The sequence below is a fragment of the Pomacea canaliculata genome, linkage group LG11 (genome assembly GCF_003073045.1).
Source record: "Pomacea canaliculata isolate SZHN2017 linkage group LG11, ASM307304v1, whole genome shotgun sequence".
NCBI lineage: Eukaryota > Metazoa > Mollusca > Gastropoda > Architaenioglossa > Ampullariidae > Pomacea > Pomacea canaliculata.
Window position 1 is genome coordinate 23,956,640 of NC_037600.1, and position 12,166 is coordinate 23,968,805.

The 12,166-nt window shown below is 44.2% G+C and overlaps 2 protein-coding genes across 4 annotated transcripts; one reads left to right on the forward strand and one right to left on the reverse strand.

The window, feature by feature from the left end:
* The first annotated feature begins 89 nt into the window (after positions 1-89).
* On the forward strand, positions 90-4,712 carry LOC112574815. 3 transcript variants are annotated; one of them, XR_003101493.1, is made up of 3 exons: positions 90-435; positions 769-1,105; positions 1,278-4,712. XR_003101493.1 is itself a non-coding variant. In XM_025256132.1 (3 exons), exons 1-3 carry the CDS (start codon positions 167-169, stop codon positions 1,670-1,672), a joined length of 1,017 nt encoding a protein of 338 aa, XP_025111917.1. In that variant the 5' UTR covers positions 90-166; the 3' UTR covers positions 1,673-4,706. The 3 variants fall into 3 exon arrangements, 1 of the variants encoding a protein (XP_025111917.1); XR_003101494.1 differs by having other exon boundaries at positions 784-1,105; XM_025256132.1 differs by having other exon boundaries at positions 753-1,105; positions 1,278-4,706.
* A 3,260-nt stretch (positions 4,713-7,972) lies between these two features.
* LOC112574817 lies at positions 7,973-11,032 on the reverse strand. The gene is made up of 3 exons (XM_025256134.1): positions 10,688-11,032; positions 10,089-10,453; positions 7,973-9,816 (listed from the first exon to the last, which is right to left on the reverse strand). Exons 1-3 carry the CDS (start codon positions 10,954-10,956, stop codon positions 9,455-9,457), a joined length of 996 nt encoding a protein of 331 aa, XP_025111919.1. The 5' UTR covers positions 10,957-11,032; the 3' UTR covers positions 7,973-9,454.
* Positions 11,033-12,166: the final 1,134 nt, after the last annotated feature.

Genomic DNA, 12,166 nt, shown 5'->3' on the forward strand with positions numbered 1-12,166 from the left:
ACGTGTGAGTGTCAAGACCCTGGGTCAGGCCGTGTGGTGGACAGGAGAGTGCTATACTGCTGTAATCACACTCTTCCCGGAGCAAGTTCACCTGCTACACACGGCGCCTCCCAGACTCTTTGTCACCGGACCGCCCGGTACAGGTAAAACTGTGGTGCTGCTGCTGATGGCCATACAGTGGCTTCGGTGTGGTCACCACGTCTACGTTGTCAGTACCTGGAGTGAGAGTCGTGCAGCGAGCAGCATGTTGTATCACCTGTTGCTGCAGACAGTAAAGACACAACAGTCAGCAGGTGTGTCACCCGGTCAGCCTCACCTCCTGCTGTATCATCTTGATGACGATAAAGACGTGAAGAAGGCCGTCAAGAACTTGTCAAAAAAAGCAAGCGGAGGGTCGTTGTACGTCATCGCCGATGAAGTAGGGAGTGATTTGAGGTGAGTTGTACAGCGTGTGACGGGATGATAGAGACACAGGTAGATGATGTCTACATTTACTGGATTAAACTTATTTGGTGGTGAACAGGGGATATTTCCTCAACAGTTGTGACACCTGATGGAGGTGTTGTTTTGTCAACATAGATTTGTTTTGACGCATCGGCTGTTACACAGATTGTGTGGCAGCACGTGTCATTATTGTGACAACATATACTTGATGACATCATTGCTAACAATATTACACATGATACACAAACAGAATCACACATTAATAACAGTACACAGTGTAACGCGTGTAGCTACATCCTATGCTACAGTATCAACAACTTTCAGACTTTGTGTGACAAGCTGCTGATACAAGTTCCTCGTCTCCATCTGTGGGCGGCAAGTTATTTCCACAAAAACGCACCCTCCGGCTGGCAAGTGGAACATTTAACCAGACCCCTCCGCTCTCCTCCGGCCGTCGTCAGGGAAGTCGAGCAGGACAAGAAGATCATAAAACACCGTGATGTCAAGCCGTACAGTGAGCGAGGTGTACCCAACCACACAGACGGCCCGCCAGTCACACGACTGTATCACCGAGGTCACTCATGTCACAGGTCAGCTGACTGTGTCACGTGCGGTCGTGAGGTGGCCAGCTTCCTACACAGTCTCCGTGTTGGTGTTACAGGTAGGTGTGTGTATTGTGTAGTGTAACGTTGTTTACAGTTAAACACTTACCTGTGTGATAAATAACGAACGTATGACAAACAGTCTTGTAAATAAGACAGTGTGTTAGTGACGTGTGTCTGTCAGTTTACGGGATGACCTCAGTGTGGTATTGTTTATATCCATGTTGACAGAGAGAAACACAACATCTACAACACTGACCGATACCAGCAGCGGCACAACACCCTGTCTACAGTGGAGAGACGTGCTGCTGTTGTACTGGGATGACGTTAGTGGCGACTCGGGTATGGTTACAGAGCTGCAAGAAGCGGGTATCCCAGTGCGGGTGATGAAGGACGATGACATCGAGGACGTGGCCACGGCCCGCAGTGACGTGGTGTGGATGGCGGACGGACATCATGTTCGTGGTCTGGAGAGAAAAGTCGTCGTGTGTCTAGGGGACTCTGTTGACGATTCTTTTGTACCTACAATACCAGAGTTATTCTATAAGACTTTCCGACTTGACCTCATGTCCCGCTGTACGTCACAACTTGTGATTGTCTACGCAAACGACTGGATGTGGCAATGACACTGACACACCTGTCACCTGCTGTAGTCGTGTGTGAGTCTCTCACATCAAAAGTTGTTTTTAGGTTTTGTCCTCTTCTATTCTCAGTCTATCACCACGTCATCACCTTATGATGTCAAAGACAAGACGTCATTACAGTTTTTTGCAACACGAGGTCTGTGTCACTGTTTACACAACAACAAGTGTCAACAAGTTTGTCTGTTAGAGAGGTGTGTGTGTGTGTGGTAATGTGTCACCAGATCCGTGCGTGTCAATGTGTCAGTCTGCCAGTGTGATATCTGTGTGAATGTGTCAGTGTACCTGTCACGGACCAGTCCGTGCCTCCTGTGTTTTTGATTTTTTTTTTTTGGGAGCGTGTGACAGTGCCCGTGCCTCTCGCGGCAATGCAGTGAGTAGTGTTCACCTCGCACTCTGGCGGAGTGAACTGTTTTAGAGCATTCCCAACGCCACCGCCTAGACGGTCGGTCGTACTGTATGTCTGGATTATAGAATCTGTGAATTAAGTTCCTTACCTAGACAAGGTAACAGATTAAATATTTGTTACAGTTTAGATATAAGTAGCATTTCTAAATTAATCACGTGGTGACTTAATTTCTAACAGTAAATATATTCTTTTGACGTTATGGAAGTATCTGATAGGTTAAGTTATAAATTCGTTAGATTAAATAAATCACCGAGTTACAGGAACTTCGAGAGGGGACCCACTAAAGTGGACAAGGTTTTAAAGAGAAGTCCTAACAGCGGCAAGGTCCAAGAGCCTCCCTATGCCTACTCCATTTTGAGTCTGACGTCCGGGGTTGTTACCTGTCGACGTCTTGGAGTGATATTCCGGGACCCAGTGTTCGGAATACGTAGCAGCGTGGAGTGTGTATTTTTTTGTAGCATTGTGTGAGATACGGATATCCTGGAGGAATACGTAACAGCTTGGAGTGTGTATTAGTGTGTTGCGGGAGTGTGTCGGTGTACCTGCACGCTCACCGTGGACGGACTGAGTGTTCCTGACGCCGAGATACGTCGGACATTTTGATGCTTACTGAAGTGACTCTGGCAAACAGTAACGTAAGTGTATTCATATTCTTTATCAGGGAGACCCTTTGTACTCTGGACCAGGTTCCAGATTGGTGATCTCCGTTACGGGACTGATCAGTTACCAATGTATTATAGATGTTTTGACGAGTGAGAGGGAGAGATTTTTTTTGTGTAATATTGAGGCAGCAGGGAAAGCTTGTGTATCTGTACTCTTCGTGGTACTCTCTATTTTTGTTTACCTTTTGTGTACGACCTGTTGACAGCTATCCACCTAGAGTGGGCATAAGCACCAGCCCCCAGCGGGCTATGTTAGTAAAGTAAGACGAGAAGCCCAATGGACAGATCGTTGTCTTGTGTGTTGTTTGAATGCGCGTGAATACCGTGTGTGACGCGGTGAGTGACAGTACCAGTGTCATATCTGTGTCAATGTGTCAGTCTATCAGTGTCATATCTGTGTCAATGTGTCAGTCTACCAGTGTCATATCTGTGTCAATGTGTCTATATGTTGTACGCGTGCTGTCAAAGGGCCTCAGCAGACTGTAATGTCAGTGCCGTGCACTAAAGTGTTTAGTCTGATATTGTTTACTGCCAGTGGTAAACAAAGGGGACAGAACTCTGAGACTAAATACAGACACGATTGGTTCATCAAAACTCACTTCACTGAGTTAAGAGATTCATTGATGTAAACACAACAAACACTAGCGGCTCACTTATACAACACATGTTACAAGTTTAACTGTTTGACACAAACACATTCACTCGATGTACAAATGTTGTTTCACATGCTTTATAAATGTCGCCACACGTTTCACAATGAGTGTTTCAATAAAGATTGTTGTTGTTAGTTTAAAACAGGTACAAACAGTTGTTAAGTGGTTAAAATAGTTGTAACAGTGACGTCACCCACAGGCACCACGTGCGCACTGTTACAACAGTCAAACACCAGGCTGACAATATAAACATACACCACACAACAAATAAACAATAAATACCAATGACAGGATACAATACCTACACCACGATCACATGACACTGTTACAGTTTGCCAACATCTTGTCACAACACACACTATACCCTGACCGTGACATGTCATGACACGAAGTCTCACAATCAGCCATTGCTGACGTCATGTTAGCCCTCAGTGACGTCACGTGGATGGAGGATGAAGTTGGACAGCGACTGTCATCTGTCAGAAAAGCGATGATGAGGGCGAAGATAAGACGCGTGTGTACCTCTGTGTGTCGATGATCTGTTTGACTAAAGAAAACCTTTTCGCGATCTGTTTTGATGGAGTCAACACATGTGTAACTTAGGACTAGACATGTCACTTGTGTGTTTGACTGCAGCTGTCCTGTGTCTTGGGTCACGTGGCTAGAGCTGTGAACTGCGCTGTGTGCTGGTTGTTCTTGTCTTGTATGTTGATGTTTTTTTAACAAAAGTTCTCTAAAGACATCTCTAAAGCAGCACTAGCGAACGTACGCTGAGCATATCATCCCAGAAAACTACAGAATCCCAAGGAATAGAGGGGCGACAGTGACAGAAGGCAGCCAATAAAATGTAAAAGCAAAGTAGACCTCATCCATTCAACAAAGACACGTGTTTGTTGTCGACAGTTCACATCACAAGAAGTGAGATGACAGACCGAGTACTAAACCTAAAGAAAGAGGCGATGCTACCGATGAAGATAACATCGCTCACTCAGGAAGCAGGCAACAAAAGGTCATCGCTAACGAGCTGTGTCTTTCATCTACAAAGAAAAGCTGACAACAACGATGTGAAAAGAACGGTAGTCAACCTTTAACTAATAGTAAAATAACAAAGCGATCACCAAACAAACAACAAACAACTTACCCAGGCTGCCTTACAACGATCAGAAGGAAGAGAGTTGTGTAGTCAGTGAGACACACCTGTAGGCTACCTGGTGATAAAACATGGCGACCCTTCACACTCCTGTGTATCACATCTTTGGTATGTAAGTATTCCCGAGCAGACACTCCACCCCGCAGGGTATATGTGACCACTAGCTCATATATATATATACACTCTCTAGGTCTATACACAAGGTAGATGAGTAGGAGACAACAAACATCGCAGATGAGTAGGAGACAACACACATCCCAGGTGAGTAGGAGACAACAAAGATCAGAGATGAGTAGGAGGCAACAAAGATCACAGGTGAGTAGGAGAAACCAAAACTCGGCGTAGATCCACAGACGAGACAAAACAACAAACAGCTGGTCCCCTATTGCCAGTTAAGCGAAGGGACATCACTCTCATCATTTCGTTTTCCGTGTGACAGAAAAATAATATTTGAAGTGCAGCACCAACCCTGTGGTCATAGGGCTAGTCCTAGTTATCTCATGACACAGCTGTCTTCGGTGTTTCTCCTCTTCTACCTTCTCTCTATCACAAGTCAACTCCAGATGTTTACAAGCAAACAACAGATCTCGCGATGAAATAAACGACAAATTGTTATTTGTCTCAGTGGTCTGGATCTCAACAAAGTGGACAGGTGGAGATGTCTCTACAGGTGTCTGAATAAACTGATGTCGCCTGAATTATCGAAGAGACCGAAAAGTCTTCTGACGACAGCACACATCAGACGAAAGCAGATTGTTGTTAGAGAGGCTCTGAATGTTTATCAATCGACATTTATTGAATAGTTCACTTGCAAACTCAATGTACTCGTGTACATTACACCGGTATATATATAAAATACTATCTAGTCCGTCGTCAAGTCGTCTTGTCGACTTCCTAAACTAAGCAGCTGGTCAAGTTCAGACATTCAAGAGTGACCAGAAGCTAAGGAGAGACAAAAGTCCTGTCAGACAAATCAGTGACAAAGCATTGTGCTTGTTCCTCATCTCAGTTGTCAGATGGTCCACCAGCAAGTCAGCCTTACATCACCTCCCCACCATCGGCAGAAAACAAGATGAGGTCCCTCTCAGCATCAGTGAGTCATCATTCATCTCCATGACTTGTGGACAATCATGAATGTAAAGGACGATGGTTCTTGTCGCCACCTGCTGCATCCTTATTTTACAATATCCTGAGCTAGTGGTCACATATATCTTGTGTATAGAGATAGCAGTTACTTATATCTTATGTATAAAAGTAGTGGTTATATATATATATACAGAGAGAGCTAGTGGTCACATATATCTTGTGTATATAGAGAGATAGCGGTTACATATATGTTATGTGTAAAACTAGTGGTTATATATATCTACACAGAGAGAGCTAGTGGTCACATATATCTTGTGTAAAGAGATAACGTTTACATGTATCTGCGGGCTGTACTGCTTGCTCTGGATTACTTACATAGTGATGGTGTCAATATGAGTGTCAATGCTCGCCATGTTTTACTATCAGGAAGCCGACTGGTGTGTCTCACTGGGATTCACAACTGTCTCCACAATCGTAGGGGCCAGCGCGTGTGAACAGTCTATGGCTGCCCCAACATGCTGGTGATAGCCGCCAGTCTGCAAATTCTTGCAAAAACACAAGAAGCTGGCTGCTTGCAAGGCTAAATCTCACATTTGAAGTGTGGGCATCTTGGCACACGAGCTGGATGCTGTTGGCTTTGAGGGAAAGTGCTTCCACCTCGGAGTGATTTCGCACTGTGGGGGTGGGGTGGGTGGTGTTGTTGGGGGTGTGGGTATGGTGGATGTCTTTGTAGGTGGGTGGATCGCTGTCTGCTGCTGCAGCATGTGTTGTTTATTCCGTTTGTGCTTTCCTTTTCTGTTGGGGATTGGGTTTGCCGAGTGATTTTGGTGGTGGACTGTGCTGGTGACCTCTCTCACTCTTTTCTCCGCTGCTACTTGCTCTCTTTGCCTGTCTCGTCCGCCCTGATGATGCATGGTTATTTTTGTTTCTCTTTTTGTCTTGGTTTTAGACGGTTGAGTGCCTCCTTTCTGTGGGTGTATATCTCTTTGTACATCTAGTTATTATCTGTTTTCAATCATATATTACACTAGAGTTTGGGTTGCTACTTATGTTACTAATGAATGTTTCTTGTGTCTCAGTTCTTTTGGAGGGTTGAGGCAGTTGTTAAGGCTTGGTGTCAGCCTGTATTTGTGACGCTCTACTTAAGTCAGAAATTTGAGATTTGTCAAATCGCATATTTTAAAAAAAGTACAGGTTCTGAACTTTCTATTGATACAAACGTTGTTCTTCTAGTCTTAACATTGAGTGAGTTATAAACGTTTGAAATGTGAAAGTACGGTGGCGGCCATTTTGAGAAAAGCGGGTTCAAAGGTTAGCGTCAAGATGGCCGACCGGGCTTGTTTACTCCTAAAGTTTTGGAGACAAACCTTTTGATTGGTTAATATTTGAACCGTTCTTTATAGAAGTTGAACATATAGACTGCGAACTCTCTGTCAAGGTATTACACGATGGGTTATGACAGGAAAACAGCGTTTGAATTTCGTTTTTGTTTTGCAGAAATCGGTACAGATCGAACAAGGGTATCTCGATTAAAACATACTTTAAGTCTATTTCTAACTGTTATTTTAACATAGCAGTGTATTTTCCTGATAGTTTAATAACCAAGGAATCCATTTTTAAAGAAAAGTCAAACTGCACAAAACTTTCGGGGCCTTGAGCACAAAACTGTTCTGCGAGACTTCAGACTCATTTCGTCGTGGAGGGTCACAATTGTCTTAGAAATGTTTTAGTCCTTCTTTTCTAATTTGTTTTCATTTCACTCCAGCAGCAAATGTGTGCTGCTCAATTTAATCTGTCCCCACATGCGCATGACGAAGGTCCTTGTATCTTGTTACTCCCCATTTAGCCTCATTCTGGCTGTTTTGGTTTGTTCAGACCTTTTTGACTATAGAAATTTAAAAGTGTCACTAGGCCTGTCATCTCTTAGTTTTCTATTACCTTTACCTTCCTCTTCATACTTCTCTTGGCACTCCGCACATGACTAAACATCATATGTAGCTGTGTTTGAAGGTATGTAGGGCAAAAGAACATGTTACTAGACAAAAAAAGAAAGAGAGAAAAGGATAAATGAACAGACGGAGACCAAGAAAAAAAAATAAACAGGAAGGCTGACGTACGAAGGCACTGGAGTCAGTGAAGATGTGTATCGCCGCCGACTGGTGAATGACAATACGTTTGTTTGTGCTGTATCTGTCATCAACCAGATGTACAAGGTGTGTTGTTTGAAAACATACTAAAGAGACAGGCTGCACAAACAAATATATATATACACACACAGTTATGCGCTACTAGATACTGCTTCCTCAAGAGGACATCAGACTTGACTACGTTCTTCAGGACAATTTATTTCAGACTGTGATACAGTGTGATGCCATTCACTCCCTCGTCTTGTGTTCATCCCTCGATTGAGTCAACACGACTCCGTGTGTTATTCATGCAGACACTAGTTGTGAAACACAGAAGGATGAGGTCTAAACATGTCGAGCTGCCCACATCATTATCACTTCGTTATCGAGTGGCTCAGGACTTAAGACTACAACACAAATACTTGTTTGTAAACAACTGGGATCAACAGAGTGTTCTAAAGGCAACAAACATCTAACGATAGGCGCAGTGTTTACACCCGGGGTTCTCTCCCAATCAATCTCGACATAGTCATTGTTTACAAACAAAGCATGAATATACTTGCACTCTCTCCTATTGTTTAGCCCCAAAGTTCCAGTTCTGATGTTCCGGTCCAATTATCTATCTTATAACCGCTCTAGCAGTGTGTACGTTACTCAGTTTATCGTCACGCTATCTTATGGTGGCGCCGTCCACATTTCCAGCCAACTGGAATCCAATAACACCAATACCCTTCCTGTGGAAACGGTTGATCCTTCCCCGAGGGTTGGGGTTGGGGTTAGAACTCTTTGGTCACCCGGCGACTGACGACACAGCAGGCGGTACACACTGGCCGTGACGTCAGGCGGTGTCCGGGGTCACAGCACGTACTCCACTGTGACATCACGGGACTAACGGTGCTCCTAGCCCACGCGCTGCTGGGTGCTGGAGCGAAGGTGATCACGGAATGGTCCTGGGAGGCGATTCTTCCTTATCCAGAAGAGCTCCAGTTCTTTCAGTCCATACAATTAAAATCTGTAACTCGAGGTTACATATAAACCATATTCTCCAGTCCACATCTTTCTCCCATATGTTCGTGTTCACAACTTTCAATCATCCGTGAGTTCTAATACAATTCCACAATCAATAACAGAAAAAGATGTCATACCCCATCTATGCGAGGTTAATACACCCAGGGTCAGTACCGCACCACATCCAGCGTCGATGGTCACTACTCTGTTTGACTATGTTATCGCAACTCAGGAGGTTTACATGTCGTGACTCAGGCTCGTCTTCTTCCTTCGGTACGCAAGGCCTGAGTTAATTTTCTACCCCCCCAAAACCCTACTGGTGGGGTCACCAAATAGATCCTGTTCGGTTAACCCTTTCTATCTAATGTTCTCATCTATTGTTTCATACATTTTACATACACTTGCAGTCCGTAAGTCGCAAAGGGGTTAAAATAATCTGAAACACACGGAGGCGCGAACTGGTCCGTTATAACATTTATGAAGCACAGTTTTTTTTTTTTTATGAGAGCATGATGTCTTGTCACAAAAGAAATAAACACTTTATGTTTCAGCAATCTTTTGATGGAGTGAACAAAGACTAGAAAACATGAAAACGACATGTGTTGATGTAAGAGAGATAGACACAAGACTACAACACGTGGCAGGTGTGTGTGTGTCATCTGCACTGGTACGGTTAGAACTGGCTGACAATCACAAGTTGGGACGTACAGCGGGACACCGAGTAAAGGCAGTTAGTTGTATAGTTGCCAGAGGATCGCACACAGACGACGACTTTTCTCTCCAGACCACGAACACGTTTATCCTCTGTCACCCACACCACGTCACTGTGGGCCGTGGCCACGTCCTCGATGTCATCATCCTTCATCACCCGCACTGGGATACCCGCTTCTCTTAGTTCCTTCACAATAGCAATATCGTCGTTAATTGTAGAAAAAGATGTTTCAATCAGCATCAGCACGTCTCTCCACTGCAGGCACGGCGGTGTTGTTCTGTTGCTGGTGGAGGCAATGGTGGTAGGTATTGTGTGAACATTCTCTGTTGACATTCAGTGTGTGTTCATTCAATCAGTCAAGTGTGAGGGATAAATGTAAGTACCGACAGACTGATAAATAAAGACTAAAATGTCGAAAGTTTATGACGTGAATGATACAAGTGTAATATATTGTAATAATGTAAAACACTGTCTTGTATATCAAGTGTTTGTTACCTGCTTTGCTGTTGTTGGTGTTCCTAAATAATTGCTTCATTATTTGCTATTTTAGTTAAGCCTCCCGTCACCCTACACGATACACCCACGCAACACCTACCTGTAACACCAACACGGAGACTGTGTAGGAAGCTGGCCACCTCACGACAGCACGTGACACAGTCATATGGCCGGTTAAATGGCCAGTCACCTGAGTGAGACCACTCGTGACATGTTTGTCTGACTGGCGGGCCGTCTGTGTGGTCAGGCACACCTCGCTTACTGTACTTTCTGACAGACTTCCCTTTCCTAATAATGTTGTCTTTATCGACTTCCCTGACGACAGTCGGTGGAGAGCGGAGGGGTCTGGTTAAATACTCCACTTGCCAGCCGGCGGGTGCGTGTCCATGGAAACAATTTGCCGCCCACAGATGGAGACGAGGAACGCGTGTCAGAAGCTTTTCACAGAAAGTCCCAAAGCGTTTCCTGTCAGAGATAAGAATGCAACGCAAGTATTTTAACCAAAATGTTTCATTTTGTTGACTTTAGTCCTCATTGTCTTAGTGAAATCCTTTCTGTATTAAATATCAAGAAAGACTCCTTAAATATAATTTACATTCTCGTTTGTTTAGAACTAGTCTAATCACTATGAGAATATTAGTTAACCCTGACTACCATTTTCTTTGTGTTTAATATCATTACACGTATTGTATATCTCACTTGTGGATCGGACCCGCTTCATCGGCGATGACGTAGGTGGACCCTCTTCTTGTCACTGATGACAAGTCGTTGACGGCCTTCTCCACTTCTTTCTTATCACTAAAATCATAGTCCAGGAGGTGAGGCTGACCGGGTGACACACCTGCTGACTGTTGTGTGTTTACTGTCTGCAGCAACAGGTGATACAACATGCTGCACGCTGCACAACTCTGTATACAGGTACTAACAACGTAGACGTGGTGACCACACCGCAGCCACTGTATGGCCATCAGCAGCAGCACCACAGTTTTACCTGTACCGGGCGGTCCGGTGACAAAGAGTGTGGGAGGCGCCGTGTGTAGCAGGTGAACTTGCTCCGGGAAGAGTGTGATTACAGCAGTATAGCACTCTCCTGTCCACCACACGGCCTGACCCAGGGTCTTGACACTCACACGTGGAGGACATGTGCATGGCACACTCACTGTTGTCGCCGGACCGCAGAACCTGAAGCAAAGAAAGTCATCACAAAGTCAAGCGATGAAGTTTTACTACATACCTAATGTGATTAACATTATAAACATTTACTTTTTCTTTTTTGATTTTGGAAAAATGTGACACTGGAGTGTATAAGAGCATGGTAGATTACTAAAAAAGATGCAGAAGAGAACAATAAAATTCAAATAAAAAAAAAATGAGTCGAAGAACATTGTTGCTATCATAACGCAGCAACGCGCAACTTCACAGTCGTTACTTATTCATGTGGAATCTGAAAGAGCCGTTGAAGACGTATCTGAGAAACTACTCCCCTACATTTCCTTCTTTTTTTCACCCTGCGCGCGCGCAAACGCGTGTGTGTGTGTGTGAGAGAGAGAGAGAAGTAATTTATCTGTGGGAGGGTGAGTGAATGTAAGAGAAAAAAGTTTTGGCTAAACTTCTCTTTAATTCGTTTGTTCTTCTCTGAGTGGCGTTTGTTACAGGCTAAGATAGTGCGGTCCTTGGGAGTGCCATCAGTAAGGGTCATGGGTCAAGGATGTATGCCGTAAACCACCGGGTACGTCTAAGACAACCGGGTAGGTCTTGCTCATGCCATGGAACTACGGGTACATCAAGGGCAGACGTGCTTAGACCATTATTCTCACCTCTAGGAGAGCAGGATAGCTTTACTGTCCTATACTGGAGAGCACTGCTACACTACTGTAGTGTTTGTACCAGTGAGTGTGGCTCACTTCATCATGTCTATTCATGTCTTTGTCAAAAGAAGAAACATCACTCAGGTTTTGTTTAAGAAGAGATTATTTGCCCAGAAAATGAAACGATTGATCTTGAGATACAAGCTACAGATTTGAACTTCATAACTGAAAGGTCCAATCACAATAAACCGAACAGACTGGCATGTGTGTGACTGTGTCACGATGTCACCTGTAGACCAGACCTGTAGAAAGTGTTGATGTTGTACATCTGGTGCTTGATCTTTGTTAAAGCTTTACACCAGAAAAAATA